At 35.5% G+C, this 14,588-nt stretch overlaps 1 protein-coding gene across 2 annotated transcripts in view; it reads left to right on the forward strand.

The window, feature by feature from the left end:
• Nucleotides 1–9,119, forward strand: part of LOC148943107 (uncharacterized) — a 128,361-nt gene extending 119,242 nt beyond the window's left edge. For both annotated transcript variants that reach the window (XM_089102510.1, XM_089102511.1), the window contains 3 exons: nucleotides 2,650–2,744; nucleotides 7,085–7,245; nucleotides 8,844–9,119. In XM_089102510.1, coding sequence (XP_088958636.1) covers nucleotides 2,650–2,744; nucleotides 7,085–7,245; nucleotides 8,844–8,918 — 331 coding nt within the window. In that variant the 3' untranslated portion in view covers nucleotides 8,919–9,119. The remainder of the gene's footprint in view (nucleotides 1–2,649; nucleotides 2,745–7,084; nucleotides 7,246–8,843) is intronic.
• Nucleotides 9,120–14,588: the final 5,469 nt, after the last annotated feature.

Consider the following 14,588-nt stretch of genomic DNA (forward strand, 5'->3'; position numbering starts at 1 on the left):
CTACGACTTCTTAAAGAAAACAAACCTAAATTACCTCTAACTACTAAACTATTTGCATTCTTACTTATCCCTAACCACCTCCTATAATATCCTAATTGCACTGTTTCTAGCCTATCTCTCTTCACATACCCCCAAACCTCAGAACCATAGCGCATTACACCTAATCTCTTTAACTACTTGGAATCTCTTTAACTACTCTTTAACTCTTTAACTACTTGGATCTTTAACTCTCTTTAACTACTTTAACTACTTTAAAATCTACTTTAAAATCTTACTACTTTAAAATCTTTAAAATCTCTTTAAAATCTACTTTAAAATCTCTACTTTAAAATCTCTTTAACTACTTGGATCTTTTTAATATTCCTAAGCTGAATTCTTAATACCATATTACAACATGCCTTACCTTTTTCGATCCTACTTTCTATATGGCTACTAATTAAATTTCCTTTTGCCTTAAACTTAACACTTAAATATGACCATTCCTCCACTAATCTAACCCTTCTACCCTTAAAACTAAATCTAACATCCTCCTCAAGTCTACCACATTTACGGAACACTAACACTACGGTTTTATCCACATTAAGATCTAAATTTTTCCTATCCAAATAATCCTCTAAAATAGCAAGTAATTTCTGAAGGTTCCTTTTTGAATCGGCAACCAAAACAAAGTCATCTGCGAACAACATCAGGCAAATGGAAAAATGTCTAAACTCACTATTGGCGCCTCCTTCTTTTCCATAAACGCCACAACAGAATTTATAAATAGGGTGAATAATTTAGGAGACAATGTGCAACCCAGTTTAACACCATTTTCCTCTAACTACCCTTGAAACTTGCCTACCAACTCTCACAACTACTTTTCTAAACTTGTACATCTCAACTAAAGATAAGACAAACAGGATCGAGATACATAACAGAAATAAACTTTCCATTAATAGAAACCTACAAACATTATCAAAAGCTCCTTTAATATCTATAAATGCCGTGTAAAACCTTTCTTCTTTAGCGCTGGTATATTTATTAACTAAAGCCTGCAGACTAAATATATGATCAGTCGTCCCAAAGCCTTCTCTAAAACCCGCCTGAACCTTATCCAAAACATCCCTATTTCCTATCCACCTCCAAAATACAAAATAACTAACACCTTACAAAATAACTTGGGTAAACTAATCCCTAAATGAATTCCTCGATAATTATTGTGAGACATATCCCTCTTCTTAAATAATGGTACCATAACCATATGATATTTGAAGATAGTAATAGTCAGGTAAAAGAAAGTTCAGGAATCATCTGAAATATCAAATCTTAAAAAGTCTCTGAAAGTTTTCTTCTGGAAGTTTGGTTAGAAATTATTCACCCCACTATATATTTTCGATGAGGGTCAGGTAGAGGGTGTGATCCCCGTAAACTTTACTAGTCAATACTAAATCTTAGACATATTTTATTCCCACTATTTATAATTTATAAATAGTGGGAGTGATGAGGTGATGACTATATGAAGGCTTATGCTGGTTTCACATTGCTTCGTAATGTAAGCTACCTAACGTAATAATATAAAATGGTCTGTGATTGGTTAGCTAAAAATAATCCACCAACCAGAATCAAATTTAAATTGTAACTGTGTTAAATTTTAATTAATTAAAATTAAATTATTACGGTGTACTGGACCTACAGTACACCCCCATGTTGCCTACTATAGCCAATATAAAAGCCAATATAATCCCTACTATAGCCAATATATAGCCAATGTGAAACCGCTGCTAGAGACGATTTTATAGACACTAGCAGTAGTTAAAGAAATGTGACAATGCTGTTAAGGAAAATGAGTACGTAGATTCTGACCAATGGTATCAATTGTGCGGGGGCATGTGCCCTTCTTGGTTTTTACCTCCTTCCCTCTTAGATTTTGAAAATACCTTAATGAAGGAACGGGATACATCTGTTGGAAATTACTTTTTTTTTAATTATACTGCAAAAATTCAAAAAACGGCAAATCTGCACACAAATTTTTGACAAATTTGACAAATGCATTTGCTCCTTAACTGTACAACAAAAACTATATCGGATAAGCAAGTTGTATATATAGTACTGTAAATGATGGATGCATCTGAAGTAGAAAAGTCATGCAAAACTCAATGGAGAAGCAATAGAAAATAAAAAACAGATATTATAGATTGATAAAATAGATATTTGAATAAAAATAAGCGTTTATGACGGATAATTTTTAACAAGAATAATTCAGTAGGGTGAATATTGTTCTTGTCGACGCGAAACGAAAATCAGTTCGTCCCCGAAGGAAGTGGAAGGGTGTCGTAGGGAAAGATTTAAGGAAAGCAGGAACTTCTTGGGATGGTTTAAAAAGGGAAGCTTTGAATAGATTGGGATGGAGGAGGAACATGCGCAGCTGCGTTGGCCACATGTGGCTTTGTGCTGCAGTAAGTTGTTAGTAGTTGTAGAAGTAATATTGATCGGTTATTATTAAGTGGGGTTAACTATGGGAAAATATTCGGTAAATGTATTTTTTTTATGTTGCAGGTCTCAAGAAATGCAGGTACTTTTGAATCATCTATTCTCTGTATTATTTTATTGTATCCTCTGCTATACTATATCTTATAATTTTCTATGACTCTTTTTTCTTTATTTCACTAGATCTCCAAGTAATGCTTTGGATGAGATTCAAGATCCGATGTTGAGTTCGGTTGCTTGCGATACGATTTCTTTGGACGAAACAAGCAATTACAAAGGTAATTTATTGACAATTCTACTATTCAGTACTTAGCAAACAACCTTGTGTCAATGAACATTTTAGAAATTCTAAAACAGTGGTAGGAATTTTAATGATGCTATCAGTGGTTTGGATTTTTTTTTTTTCGTACATCTTATGTGCCACATTCTAATCATTCTAAGCAGACAAGCCGTAGAGGGTGTGCGTTGATTGCTGCTCTAGGCCAAATCTATCTTAGGCGCTGGAAGGCCTATGTATGTTTTTTTTTCGGGCTTTGTGTACAAGAATTGGACTCTTTCAGGATTTGGCGAAAGGTAACGAGGATCAAAACCGCTGTACCTTATAGCAGATAAAGTCGGGCTGTAATTGTTAGAAAATATGGAATTAGAAATATTCGATTTCGATCGCAGCAATTGTCATATATGGAACGGGTATTGAATGCAGAATCTGATGGTATTTTTTTTTTTTGGTATCTGAATTCTGGGCTGCACTATGCCTCTACCTAGAAGCCTAACCGAACGTAAAGAATCTTTCAGTTAAAGCCAGGCCTATTTTTAATAGGGGGTACTATTTTAATAGATATAAGGGGTGCTACTGACGGAAAATTTATAGTATCGAAGTCACTAAATGAACCCTCGGAACCAAATTATTTTCAGTTTCATACCTCAACAATCTCCTAATTTTAAGGTTTAAATATCCTATGAAAATGGTTCAGGACCTAGAGAAAAAAAAAATTGTCTTAAAAACTTGCTCAAATACGGGTAACCACCTTGCCTAGCCTACTGTCCGATTCATGTTATTCTGAATCAGTGTACTGGGCTGTTTTCCTGGGCAGCACTATAATAACCTAGTTTTGAGTTGCTAGATACACAAAATTTGCTTGGAACTGGTATTATTGTTCTTTTTTACACGCTTTCTAAGAAATTTTGGGCAACAGCGATAGGGAAATGACTGGACATAAGGAGTCCATCCTTGTACAGTTTCCGTTTGTGACTAGCTATTTTGAAGTAAAAAAAATTGTTAGAAGCTGTAACTTTTCTTTTTAGCTCAGCATGGTCATTATCCCAAAACACAACATGTCCTTTGTGGTCCAATGAGCTATGAATAGCTTAACATCTTTCATAGCTTATTGGTTTAGTAGATTCTAAACCAAACTTGATATTTTTTTTTTTTTTTCTTCCTATCAGCAAAGTCTGTGACGATACTTAAATTGTCCAAGGGCCATTCAGAATTGGATCAACCGCGATGCTATCAAAATAGTAGAACCAAGTGAACTTGAATCTGTGCAGAACAACGTTCTCATTAGCGAAAAGGCATACCCAACAACACAAAACTGCCCAAGTGGTAAAACCAAGATGAACCTGAGTCTGTCCGGAACAATCTTCCCAGCAGCAATGTTCCCAGTAAAGTGCTAGTTTTCTCTACAAAAATAAGGAAATATCACCAGCTGGTATATTTGCACTAGTTTTATCGAAATATATTTGATAGACTGCGAAGTAATAATTTATGTTCGTTTTAAGTATCAACTTCGCTCTTTACTTCCCTCAGAAAAACTTTGTTTTTTAAATTAATCTTTGCCCGTTTTAATAAAAAATCATATAGAAGGCACAAAACCATGATTGAAAAAATGATACCAATACGCCTGACACCGATACGCACGGTACCGATACAACCGATACCGGCTTCGCTCTTTACTTCCCTCAGAAAAAAACATTTTTTAAATAATCTTTGCCCGTTTCTAATTAAAAACGATGTTAATTAGAAATCTCATTCGTCCACTCGCTTGCAAATCCTGTGGACATGGTCGGTCATAAATTTTTAAATCATTTTTGGTCTCCAATTGCCTTCAAGTGGCTCACAGAACTAAAAGACTATCTAAATTGCCCTCATTTTATGACTTTCTGCCTTAGTTCTGCCCTAGGATGATGGACTATCATCAATAAGTGAATATAATCATTTTTATACGACTCTGAAAAACTTATGCTCAGAGATTATCGATCTCTCAAGGAACATACGGAAAATGTTCTTGCAAACCTCCAGTTAAGGGTTTTGGACCATAATTATGACAATGATACCGTTTTATACTTCCAAGCTTTTCCACTTAAGAAATGACACCAAAACTGTTGTTTTTAATACTATATTGCACTTACGGATGGTAAAGTTGATAAAAATCACGTAGATATAAGCAATAGCTTTCAAATTAGCCATTAAACATCACTCTAAAAGTTCTGGTAGCCCACTAGCCCCAGATTTTTTGCTTGAGACATGGCACCCAAAAGTGCCGTTTTAGTACCATTTGGAACTTGCAGATGGTGGAATTTATAGGAAATACGTAGATATAAGGAATATCTTTTATATTAGCTATTAAAATTCTGTCTACGATGTTCTGGTAGCCCGCTAGCCCCGCCCCTTGAGAAATGGGGAAAAAGTGCCATTTTTAGTGCCATCTGTCACTTGCAGATGGTGGAATTTATAAAAAGCGTGTACATATGAGAAATATCTTTTGAATGACCCATTAAGCATATCTCTATGATGTTCTGTTGACCCGCTAGCCCTGGGAAAAAGAATTAACGGGAGACAGATCAGTACTACCCACGCAAAAAAGTGCTATTCCTTGTTGTTTATTTTTCTTGATGTTTATTATTTTTCTTGATGTTTATTATTCTTGATGTTTATTTTCTTGTTGTTTATTCCTTGATGGGGGACTTTAATTTCCCTGTAAAAGGTTTTTGACCATTCTGATTTCAATGGTACACTTTTCATTTTGATCCGACGCCATTTTCAAGGGGTTTCATTTTTTTCGGAATCAAACTTTTACTTTTAAAACAGACCGAAATAATAGTTACAATTCCTGAATCAGCGTCAGATGGCAATTTTTCTCAATAGGCAGTTTTTTTTTAACACGTTGTTTAATTTTTGGTCTATATGGGCTGTGGTTCGCCCTTTACTAGGTTGCAGCTACTGCTGCAACCATCATTAAATAAAGTAGGACTAATAATTGATGCTTGGTTTCTTACCTCTCTTTTCTGGAATATGATAGGTGAGAAGTGAACTAGAACGCACCCTAAAGGAAGAATTCCGCGCAAAGACAAATAGAAAGGTTGATACCTTTACGCAGGAGTGCAAGAATAGCATGAGAATGAAAGTAAGAATCAAAATTAAAGTGAAGAAGTAAAGAAGTAAGTAAAGTAAAGAAGTAAAGAAATTAAAATTAAAGTAAAAGAAATTAAAACTAAAGTAAAGAAGTATAGAAAGTAAGAATCAAAAGATTCTTCCTGCAGAAGACACGTGCAGACTTTTCTTGCTCAAACAAGGGTGTACTATTATGTCAAAGAAAGAAGTGTGTGTATGTTCAAATCCAATGCCACTTCTGCACCCAACTTGAATACACTGAAGTCTTAAAGTTTTAAAATACTTTTCATTCAAATTCAACGGCCCTGGTATTTGAGCAATCTTTCTATGAAAACAAATTGAGAAAAACGTCAAACTTTAACATAAAAAGCGAGGGATTGAGGAGGGGCAGCCCTTCCTATATACGGAATAATTTTTGTTCGTTTTAAGTTTAAACGTTACCCCACGGCCCCCCCCCCCCCCCCCCGTGAAAGCTCCGTATATTGCCCAATAACAAATACTATGTGTAAACAATGGGTAAATTGCATAAGTCACAGCCCTTTCCCCAAGGGCTGTGGTGAGGGTCATGTCGTCTCTAGAGGCTTTTGACCTTTCAACTATGCTAAATCAAACGGCCCTTCCAATATTTTGATTGGTTGTGTTTGGGGGAAAAGGGGCGTGAAGGGCTAGTTGCCCTTTAATCTTTTTGGTTACTTAAAAAGGGTACTAAAACTAATTTCCTCGCTGATCTTCTAGGACGGTTGGTTCGAAACGATTAACACTGAGAGAAAAAAAAACAGCAACAACAAAAAACAAACAGACAAATAATCCCATTTGCGTGATCTCTCTTCTGGCAAAAATACAAAATTCCACGTTTTCGTATATAGGAGCTTGAAACCTCTACAGTAGAGTTTTTTGATATTCCCAATCTGTTTATGTGATTTTCATTAAGATGGCCTGACTTTTTTGGGGCATTTCGTCCCTTTTCGAAAATTAGATAAATTTTTTCAGACTCATAGCTTTTGATGGGTAACGTTAAATTCAATGAATTTTATATATTTGGAATCAGCATAAAAATCCAATGTTTTTGATGTGTTAATTGTTATTAAAACTCCTTTTTCAGAGTTTCGGTTACTATTCAGCCGACTAGCTCCTTACTTACAGTTCCTTACCACGAACTATTTGATAGGTGATTAAACGAATTGTATTACCATTTAGGAAACAGTCAATCGGTTATTGTTTTTCTAGATTTGGACAAATCGATGTCAAAAAGTCAGCCTAGTGGTAGTAGCAACACTGGAAAAACCATACGTGGTCTGCAAAGTGCAAAATCATCTCAGTCACGTGACTCGCCAGGTGGACCATCGGAGACATCTGTTTCTCCTGGACGATCCCTTGGTCTTTTCGAGGTAAATTTCAAATTTTCAGATTAATAATGGTTTTTCTATAATATGCTTCAAAATTAAATATTTCTTTTAAGGATTATCTTGTGCTTACACAATGGTTCAATTATGGGGAAAAGGTCAGAGGACTGAAGGAAAAAGGCCGCATACATAGGGGGTTCGTACTTGGAAGTGCCGCTAACCCTGTTTTGTCTTCATTAATCACGAAATTATTCTCACTCGCGTTTTGACGATTTCTCTTCTAGTTCCAACTATGACATAAACATTATATGATCGAATTTTTAAGTAAATATATAAATGGAAAATTATATTGGGTTGAGGCCTAGACTAAATACCATTTATGGCTAATTTAGATTTACAGTTGGTGGTAAGCTAGTGAGGAGCCTTTGAAATTCTGGTATACTCCCATTTTCAAAATAAGATATGAAATGCATGGTCAAAATTACCCCAGGTGTATGAACAGCGGGTTTATTTTAAAACCGTTTTTATGTTAATTATGATAAGAGAAAGTATCCTATCGCTAGGTCACGTTCCAGTTGTCCTATGTCGACAAAGCTTTCGGGAATGGTTCTATGGCCAAAAATTGGTCATGGGAGAGATATTTTAAAGTTTAAACTCATCTTTAGTTTTATATTTTAAAAAAAGGAAATTTACTTAGAATCTGCTTCTGTGGAGCCATAGGCCTTTGTGTTTTATTTTTTTGACCGGTAGACTAATTTTCACAAGATCTTTCAAGTGTTACATGACCTTAAGGAATAGGTAGAGTTATGAACTTGGAAACATCTGTTCTTGGTCATAAATGGGGCCTTAGGTTCATCTCTAGAGTTTCGTTAACCTAGGATATTTGAGGCACGACTTATTGAGAAGCCACTATTGCTCCCTTTTACCAAATTTTTGAAGCAGAATATATATATTAGTTTATTTGTATTTTTTTTTTTTTTTTTTTTTTTTTTTTTTTTTTTTTTTTTTTTTTGTAAAAGTAGGACTTATTAAGTACTAAATTTGACTTTTCTCTACGAGCAAACAACTGCCGTAAATAATCTTTTCCCTCTTGTTTTATTCTAATTATGTCTTATTTTTTAGGGAAAAGAAATGTAATATGTTTTACTTTTCCATAGGCCCTTTTAAGGTTAGGCTAAAACTTTGGCCACCTTCTAAGCCTTTTTTTTTTTTTTTTTTTTTTTTTTTAGTTAGTTAAGGACGCATGGACTAATTTTCAGAGGACTTTAAAGCATTATATATAGGTAATGGGTGCAGTTACTAGTTGGAAACGCTTGTTCTTGATCTAAACGGGGCCTTAAGTCCATCTTTGAAAGTTTCATGGACCTCTAAATATTGGAACACGATTTATTTAGGAGTCACTCATGCTTCCTATTGCAAAATTTTTAAGCAGTAGATTAATCTATCTTTTTTGTATTTTTGAATTTTTTTGTTCGTAAATGGATACAAAAGCAGGACTAAGAAATGTTGAATTTTACTTTTCTCTATCGGAATAAGGTTTTTAAGCTAAGCAACTGTTTTTGCAGTTTGATTTAAAGCTAAACTTAATCTGCTGTATATAATCTTTTCTTCCTTTTTCTTCTAATCACGTTTTGCTTTTCTAGGGTACAATTGGCAGTAGTACGGCTGGTTTAGATTGGGATTTTGCAATAGATGTCTCTGATCTTGACTTACTTTAACTATGCTTTTATTCAAGTTTCAAGGGTCTGTAACCATGTTTGCATTCCATATAATGGTTATGTGCTTTAAAGTGTATATACATGTAAAGTTATTATTCTCATTTTTTTTTCATGTCTTTGTTTGTTTCTATCTCTCTCCATAAAACTTTTATGTCACAAATAAACCATTGATAAAATCAAACACAGAACTGGCACTCTGACATGGGCGTTGGCAGTATTAGGCAGCATATTGTCTAGGGGGGGGGGGGGCAGTCGATAGTTTGATGGAGTTTTATCAACTGCTTTTTCCAAACCATTTGCTTTTTCAGCCATATCTAATGTAAATTTTGAGGTCTAGGGGGCGGGGGTGGTCAACTTTAATTTCATTTTGTTTTATTACGTGATAATTACGTGATAATTTGAAGTAGGTGGATTTTTAACCATAGACATAGGATCAGGGGCGTAATTTGTTAGGGGGCCGGGATGGAGGGGGGGGGGGGTAACTGCATCCTCCATACCCAAGTTTGAACCCCCCCCCTCTAGACCTCATTCCCCCCCAGCTTAAATTTAGTCTCTAAAAAAAAACTTGTTAAAATTAAGATTAGCCTGCATAATTCAAGTATCCAGAAAAATATGTTAGTTTTCTTTAGTGTATCTTTGTCTTTATGGTAATATACTACCCATTTTCAGTTTTCACTGTCACTTTCACTTGATTTGGGAAAATTTGCTCCAATTTTGCCCCCCCCCCCCCAGGAATTTTGACGAAATTACGCCACTGCATAGGATCTACCCTATCTGTTAGTAATTTGTTAATGCCTAAACTGTATTATAAAATAAGGTCAGGTAACTCCTCCCGATATACCAATTTTTCACCAACGCTTAATGATGTGCTAACTACTATCAGAACACCCGGTTTTTCTTAGTGAGACGCTAAATATTGGGTAGTTTTTGGGGGGAGGGGGGTTACTATAGGTGGGTCACTAATGATATCTACTATGTGGCTGTTAAAAACTAGATGGCATTGTTGTTTAAATGGAATTGTTGATCGATGAAACATTAAATATTAAGACAGGAATTTTCGAAGCCCGATGACGTAAAAAACAGGAAAGACCAAGTAAAATGGACAGAAAAAAAGACGGCAACAAAATAAATACCAATAGACCAAACTTTAATTTAAACTGTTTAAGCGCAAAATATTCAAATGTTTAACAGCTCAGAAAATTTGAACACTCTTACTTCTACAACTTCCACTAGCTGCTCTTTAATTACTTTAATTGGCCTTAGCTGCAAATTGGCTCCTTGTCGAATCTTCAGAGGCTCCCTGTTAGTAATGACCGTCACTTTTACAACTTCCACTTCTTCCACAGCTGGTCCTTATTTACTTTAATTTGCACTTGAGGCATACTAACTCCTTCTCGGATCTGTGAATTCTCCTTGTTACGACGATTTCTATTCTTCTAAAACTGATATTTAAATACCAAAATTTCTAGTTGGAGCAAATTATTTCCTTGTCAGGTCTATGGAATTTCCTCATTAACGGTAAGCTCAGCTTGTACAACAGCTTCCATTTCTTCCACAACTGGTCTTTGATCACCTTTACTTGCATTAGTACAAAATCAGCTCCTTGTTCAATGTGGATGCTCCTTGCTACTGGCAATTTTCGATTCTACTACCTCCACTTCCTTCTCAGCTAGTCTTTAATTATCTTCTTTCGCAATCGGAGCAAGTTAGCTCATGAGGGTACGGAAGGATGGGGGGCAGAGGGGGTAGCTGCCCCCCCCCCTAACACTTCAAATTTACACTAGTATGGCTGAAAAAGCAGACGAAAAAAGGTAGATGGCTAAAAAGTCCGTTGATAAAAGGTAGATGATTGAAAAAGCTGTAAAAAAAACAGCTGGAATGACAGAATAAAATTCAAACAAGAAGCAATTATCCATAATGTCTTGGCAAGATTTAGCTCTAATCCAAAAAGATTGATTAATGCTGAAGCCTATTGGGGACTTATGATTTTTGGTGATTAGTTATTAATAAATATTTCATAGGTATGATAGAACTTGCTGGCAATGTAAGGTTTTGTGAAATACCAATATAACTTCAGCCCCCTGCCCTTCATCACAGAATCGGCTGCCCCCCCCCCCCCCTAGAGAAGAAGCTACGTACGCCCATGTGTTATCTCCTTGTCGGATCTTCAGATGCTCCTTGTTGACGGTGACCTTCCCTTCTACAACTTCAACATCTCCCATAACTGGTCTTTTATTACTTTAATTTGCATTCACAGCATATCAGCTTCTCATCGGGCCTTTGGGTACTCCTTGGTAATAGGAACCAAGGAGTACCTTGGTTGTATAACCCATATATACCAAGGAGTACAATTTACTTATTCTATAACTGGTCTTAAAGTAATATAATTTCCACATGGAGCAAATTAGTCTTTTATTGGATTCATGGATGCTCCTTTTTTAATGGTAATTTCCACTTCTTCCACGACTAGCCTTTAATTACTTTGACTTAAACGTGGACCAAATCAGCTTCTTGTTGGATCTGAATGCTCCTTGCTAATGGAAACTTCCAATTCTGAAACTTCCAATGCTTCCACTACTAGTATTTAATTGTCTTAACTTGCATTCGGAGGAAACTTCTTCAAATCTGTGGTTGCTCCGTGTTAATGGTGAATTCCACTTCTTGTGCTGATAAAGTAAAAATGAAATGAAACGAATTTTTTTTCTTGCCTTTAAAATTTACGTTGCATAATATAGCAGCTTTTGATTTACTTTAGCCAAGATCGCCTGTGTAAAATATGTTTGAAATTGTATCAAATTTAAAAGGGGATGTTTAGTGGCTCCAAAGAGTTCACTAATTAATTCAGCAGGATTGATTAACTTATTTGTCATTGATTCTTTGTAAAATTAGTAAATTGTTTATAGCCCCTGTAAGTGGAGTTTTCCATTCACCGCACTTTTTAATACAAACGCCGAGGCTTTCGCACCAATTGAAGCACATTGCACCTTGAAAATGGCACCCACAAAAACAGCACACAGTTAAAATTCTATTCAGGGATATTTACTTACATAAAATTGCACATTTGGATGATCGCCCCACCTACGGCTATTGTTATTGGCAACATGGGCCGAAGAAATAAAATAAAACGGCTCATGGTCTCTAGAAAAAATAATTCAATTCCGGTAACAATAACAATGTTGCGTAAGAAACATTAGAAATAAGAAAATAGAAGAAGATTATTCTTAAATAATTAGGAAAAGTCGAGAGGTTAATTTTTTATGAGACAGATTTTCGTATGTAGTTTACGTAGGTTATAGCGGGCACCAAATTAAAAGTAAGCTTGAAAAATTCTACAACTATTTGTTTACCAAATTAAAAAAAAAATTACGCGGGTAGAAAAATCAACAAAAAATAAGCTAAAACAGATGGCACTAAGCAGCTTAAAAAGGTGTAGCTTATGGGTGTAATTGTCTTTGGAAATAAAAAAAATTGTTAATGCTTGAATTTTTACACGCGAAATACTACTACTACTAACAACTCACCACAGCACCAAGCCACCTGAGGCCAACACAGCTACGCACGCTCCTCCTCCATCCTAATCTATTCAAAGCCTCTTTACAGCCTCCCAGGAAGTTCCCATTTCCCTTAAATCTTTCTTTACAACATACTCCCACCCTAACCGTGGACCAATTAGTTTTCTTGATTTATTTTCACGGTTCAACGCGGTAAATTCAATCCCTTCTATCTAGTGTTTCAGTATATCAAGGAATCTATTTGAATAGAAAGTTTTTATTGTTTAAAAAAAGAGTTGTCAGAAAGTCAAACTTTAGCGTAAAGAGCGAGGCGTTGAGGAGGGCACAGCCTCTTTCATATACGGAATAATTTCTGTTCGTTTTAAGATTTAATGTCGCTCCTTACTTTCAGTTTAATTTTTTTTTTTTTTATTTAAAGGCTGCGAAAGCGGGGGGAAAACTGTGCCTCCTAATCCCTGTACGTTTTAAGGTTCGACCTTGTAACTCAGCCTCTTTAACTCTTTAGAAAACGTAGTTTTTTTCAAATAATATACAATAGAGACGATTGCAATCTTAACTCATAACAAAAGCAAAACTTTTTTGCTTCCTTTGATAAAGATAAAATATTTTAAAGTAATTCCTTTTAGCAGCAATATATTCATAAATGTTTACATCAATGATAGTTTTTCATTCCTGGAGAAAGAAAGGGGCAAAACACCAATTGTTGTTCCTTCTAACTGAGTGTCCAAAAACCAACTAACTGATCTGATCTCCTCTAACCGGGAAACTGTTCTGCATGCTATCTGCTATCTGCTCTGCAGCTTCAAATCATGGTTTTGAAATTAGCTATTTCCTGGCTGAATATCACCGATACTCTATTTTATATAAAGTGAGATCAAGAACGACATTTCAAACAAAAAATGTAAATTATACCAATTCTGCAACTATTAAAAATTCTTGCTTGCCAAAATTCTGTAAAAATATTATGGGTTACAGCACCTGTCGTTAAATATATAGCTGTCTGGTTTCAAAATGTTTCTGTTTTTTGTTTTGGCACAGTATATAAATAATAGACAGTATGATTGTTCCCTATCTCACCCATTATAAAAACCCGGACTGAGATGCGAGTGCTCCGGAGAACGTAAAAACATAAGCGAGATTAGATCTTTTCACGGGTAGATAAGTCAGATTTCTCTTGAACACGAAACTTGGCTTCAACGTTGTAACACTAAATTTTAAAGAATCTAATTTTAAATTAATTTATTCCAATACATATATGAAAATCGGTAATTAGAAGTAATAGAAAGTAAAAGAAGTAAAAGAAGAAATAGAAAGTAGGTACGTTACATTTATGTTTTTGGATTATATAAACAACGTTAACTGACCAATAGGAGAAGTCACTCCAGCAGAAAATAATTTTTGTTTTGAATTATTTCTGAGAAAATACTTCCGTACTGAATTGATAGTATAACCAATAAATATCAGGGTCATACCTTGTTATTTAACTGGGGAGGGGGAGTTTTAACTATAAAAAGGTTCAAGTACCCACCTTTGTTTGCCATTATATTAACCAGAAAGTAATCATTTTTAACCAGAATTATTTATTTTGTTCAATTTTCGAAATTTAGGTGAGATATAGGGGGGGGGCTTGTTTGATGATCCTCCTTTCCTCGGAGAAAAATGATAAATTTACCAGATTATTAAGATAAAGTTTAGAAACAGGGGTGAAAATCGGAGGGAGGATGAGGGGGCAATAGACTACTACTACTACTAACAACTCGCCGCAGCACCAAGCCACCTGAGGCCAACACAGCTTCGCACGCTCTACTCCATCTCAATCTATCCAAAGCCTCCCTTTTTACACCCTCCCACGAAGTTCCCATTTCATTTAAATCTTTCATTATGACGTCCTCCCATCCCAGACGAGGACGACCTGCTTTCCGTTTAGCCCTAGACGGTTGGCCAAAAAGAACAATCTTCGGCAATCTTGTCATCCTTCATCCACACAACGTGCCCTAGCCATCTCAACCTCTCTTTCATTATAGCCCTAGAGATCGGTATTGAACCACATTTTTCGTATAGCCTATTGTTTGAAATACGGTCAGTCATCCGGGCACCCAGAAAAATCCTTAAGCAATTTCTCTGGAATACATCTAGCAAATCCTCATCCGCTTTCCGA

This window comes from Artemia sp. Qi Xiang Cuo, chromosome 16 (assembly GCF_049724085.1).
Source record: "Artemia sp. Qi Xiang Cuo chromosome 16, ASM4972408v1, whole genome shotgun sequence".
Classification (NCBI taxonomy): domain Eukaryota; kingdom Metazoa; phylum Arthropoda; class Branchiopoda; order Anostraca; family Artemiidae; genus Artemia; species Artemia sp. Qi Xiang Cuo.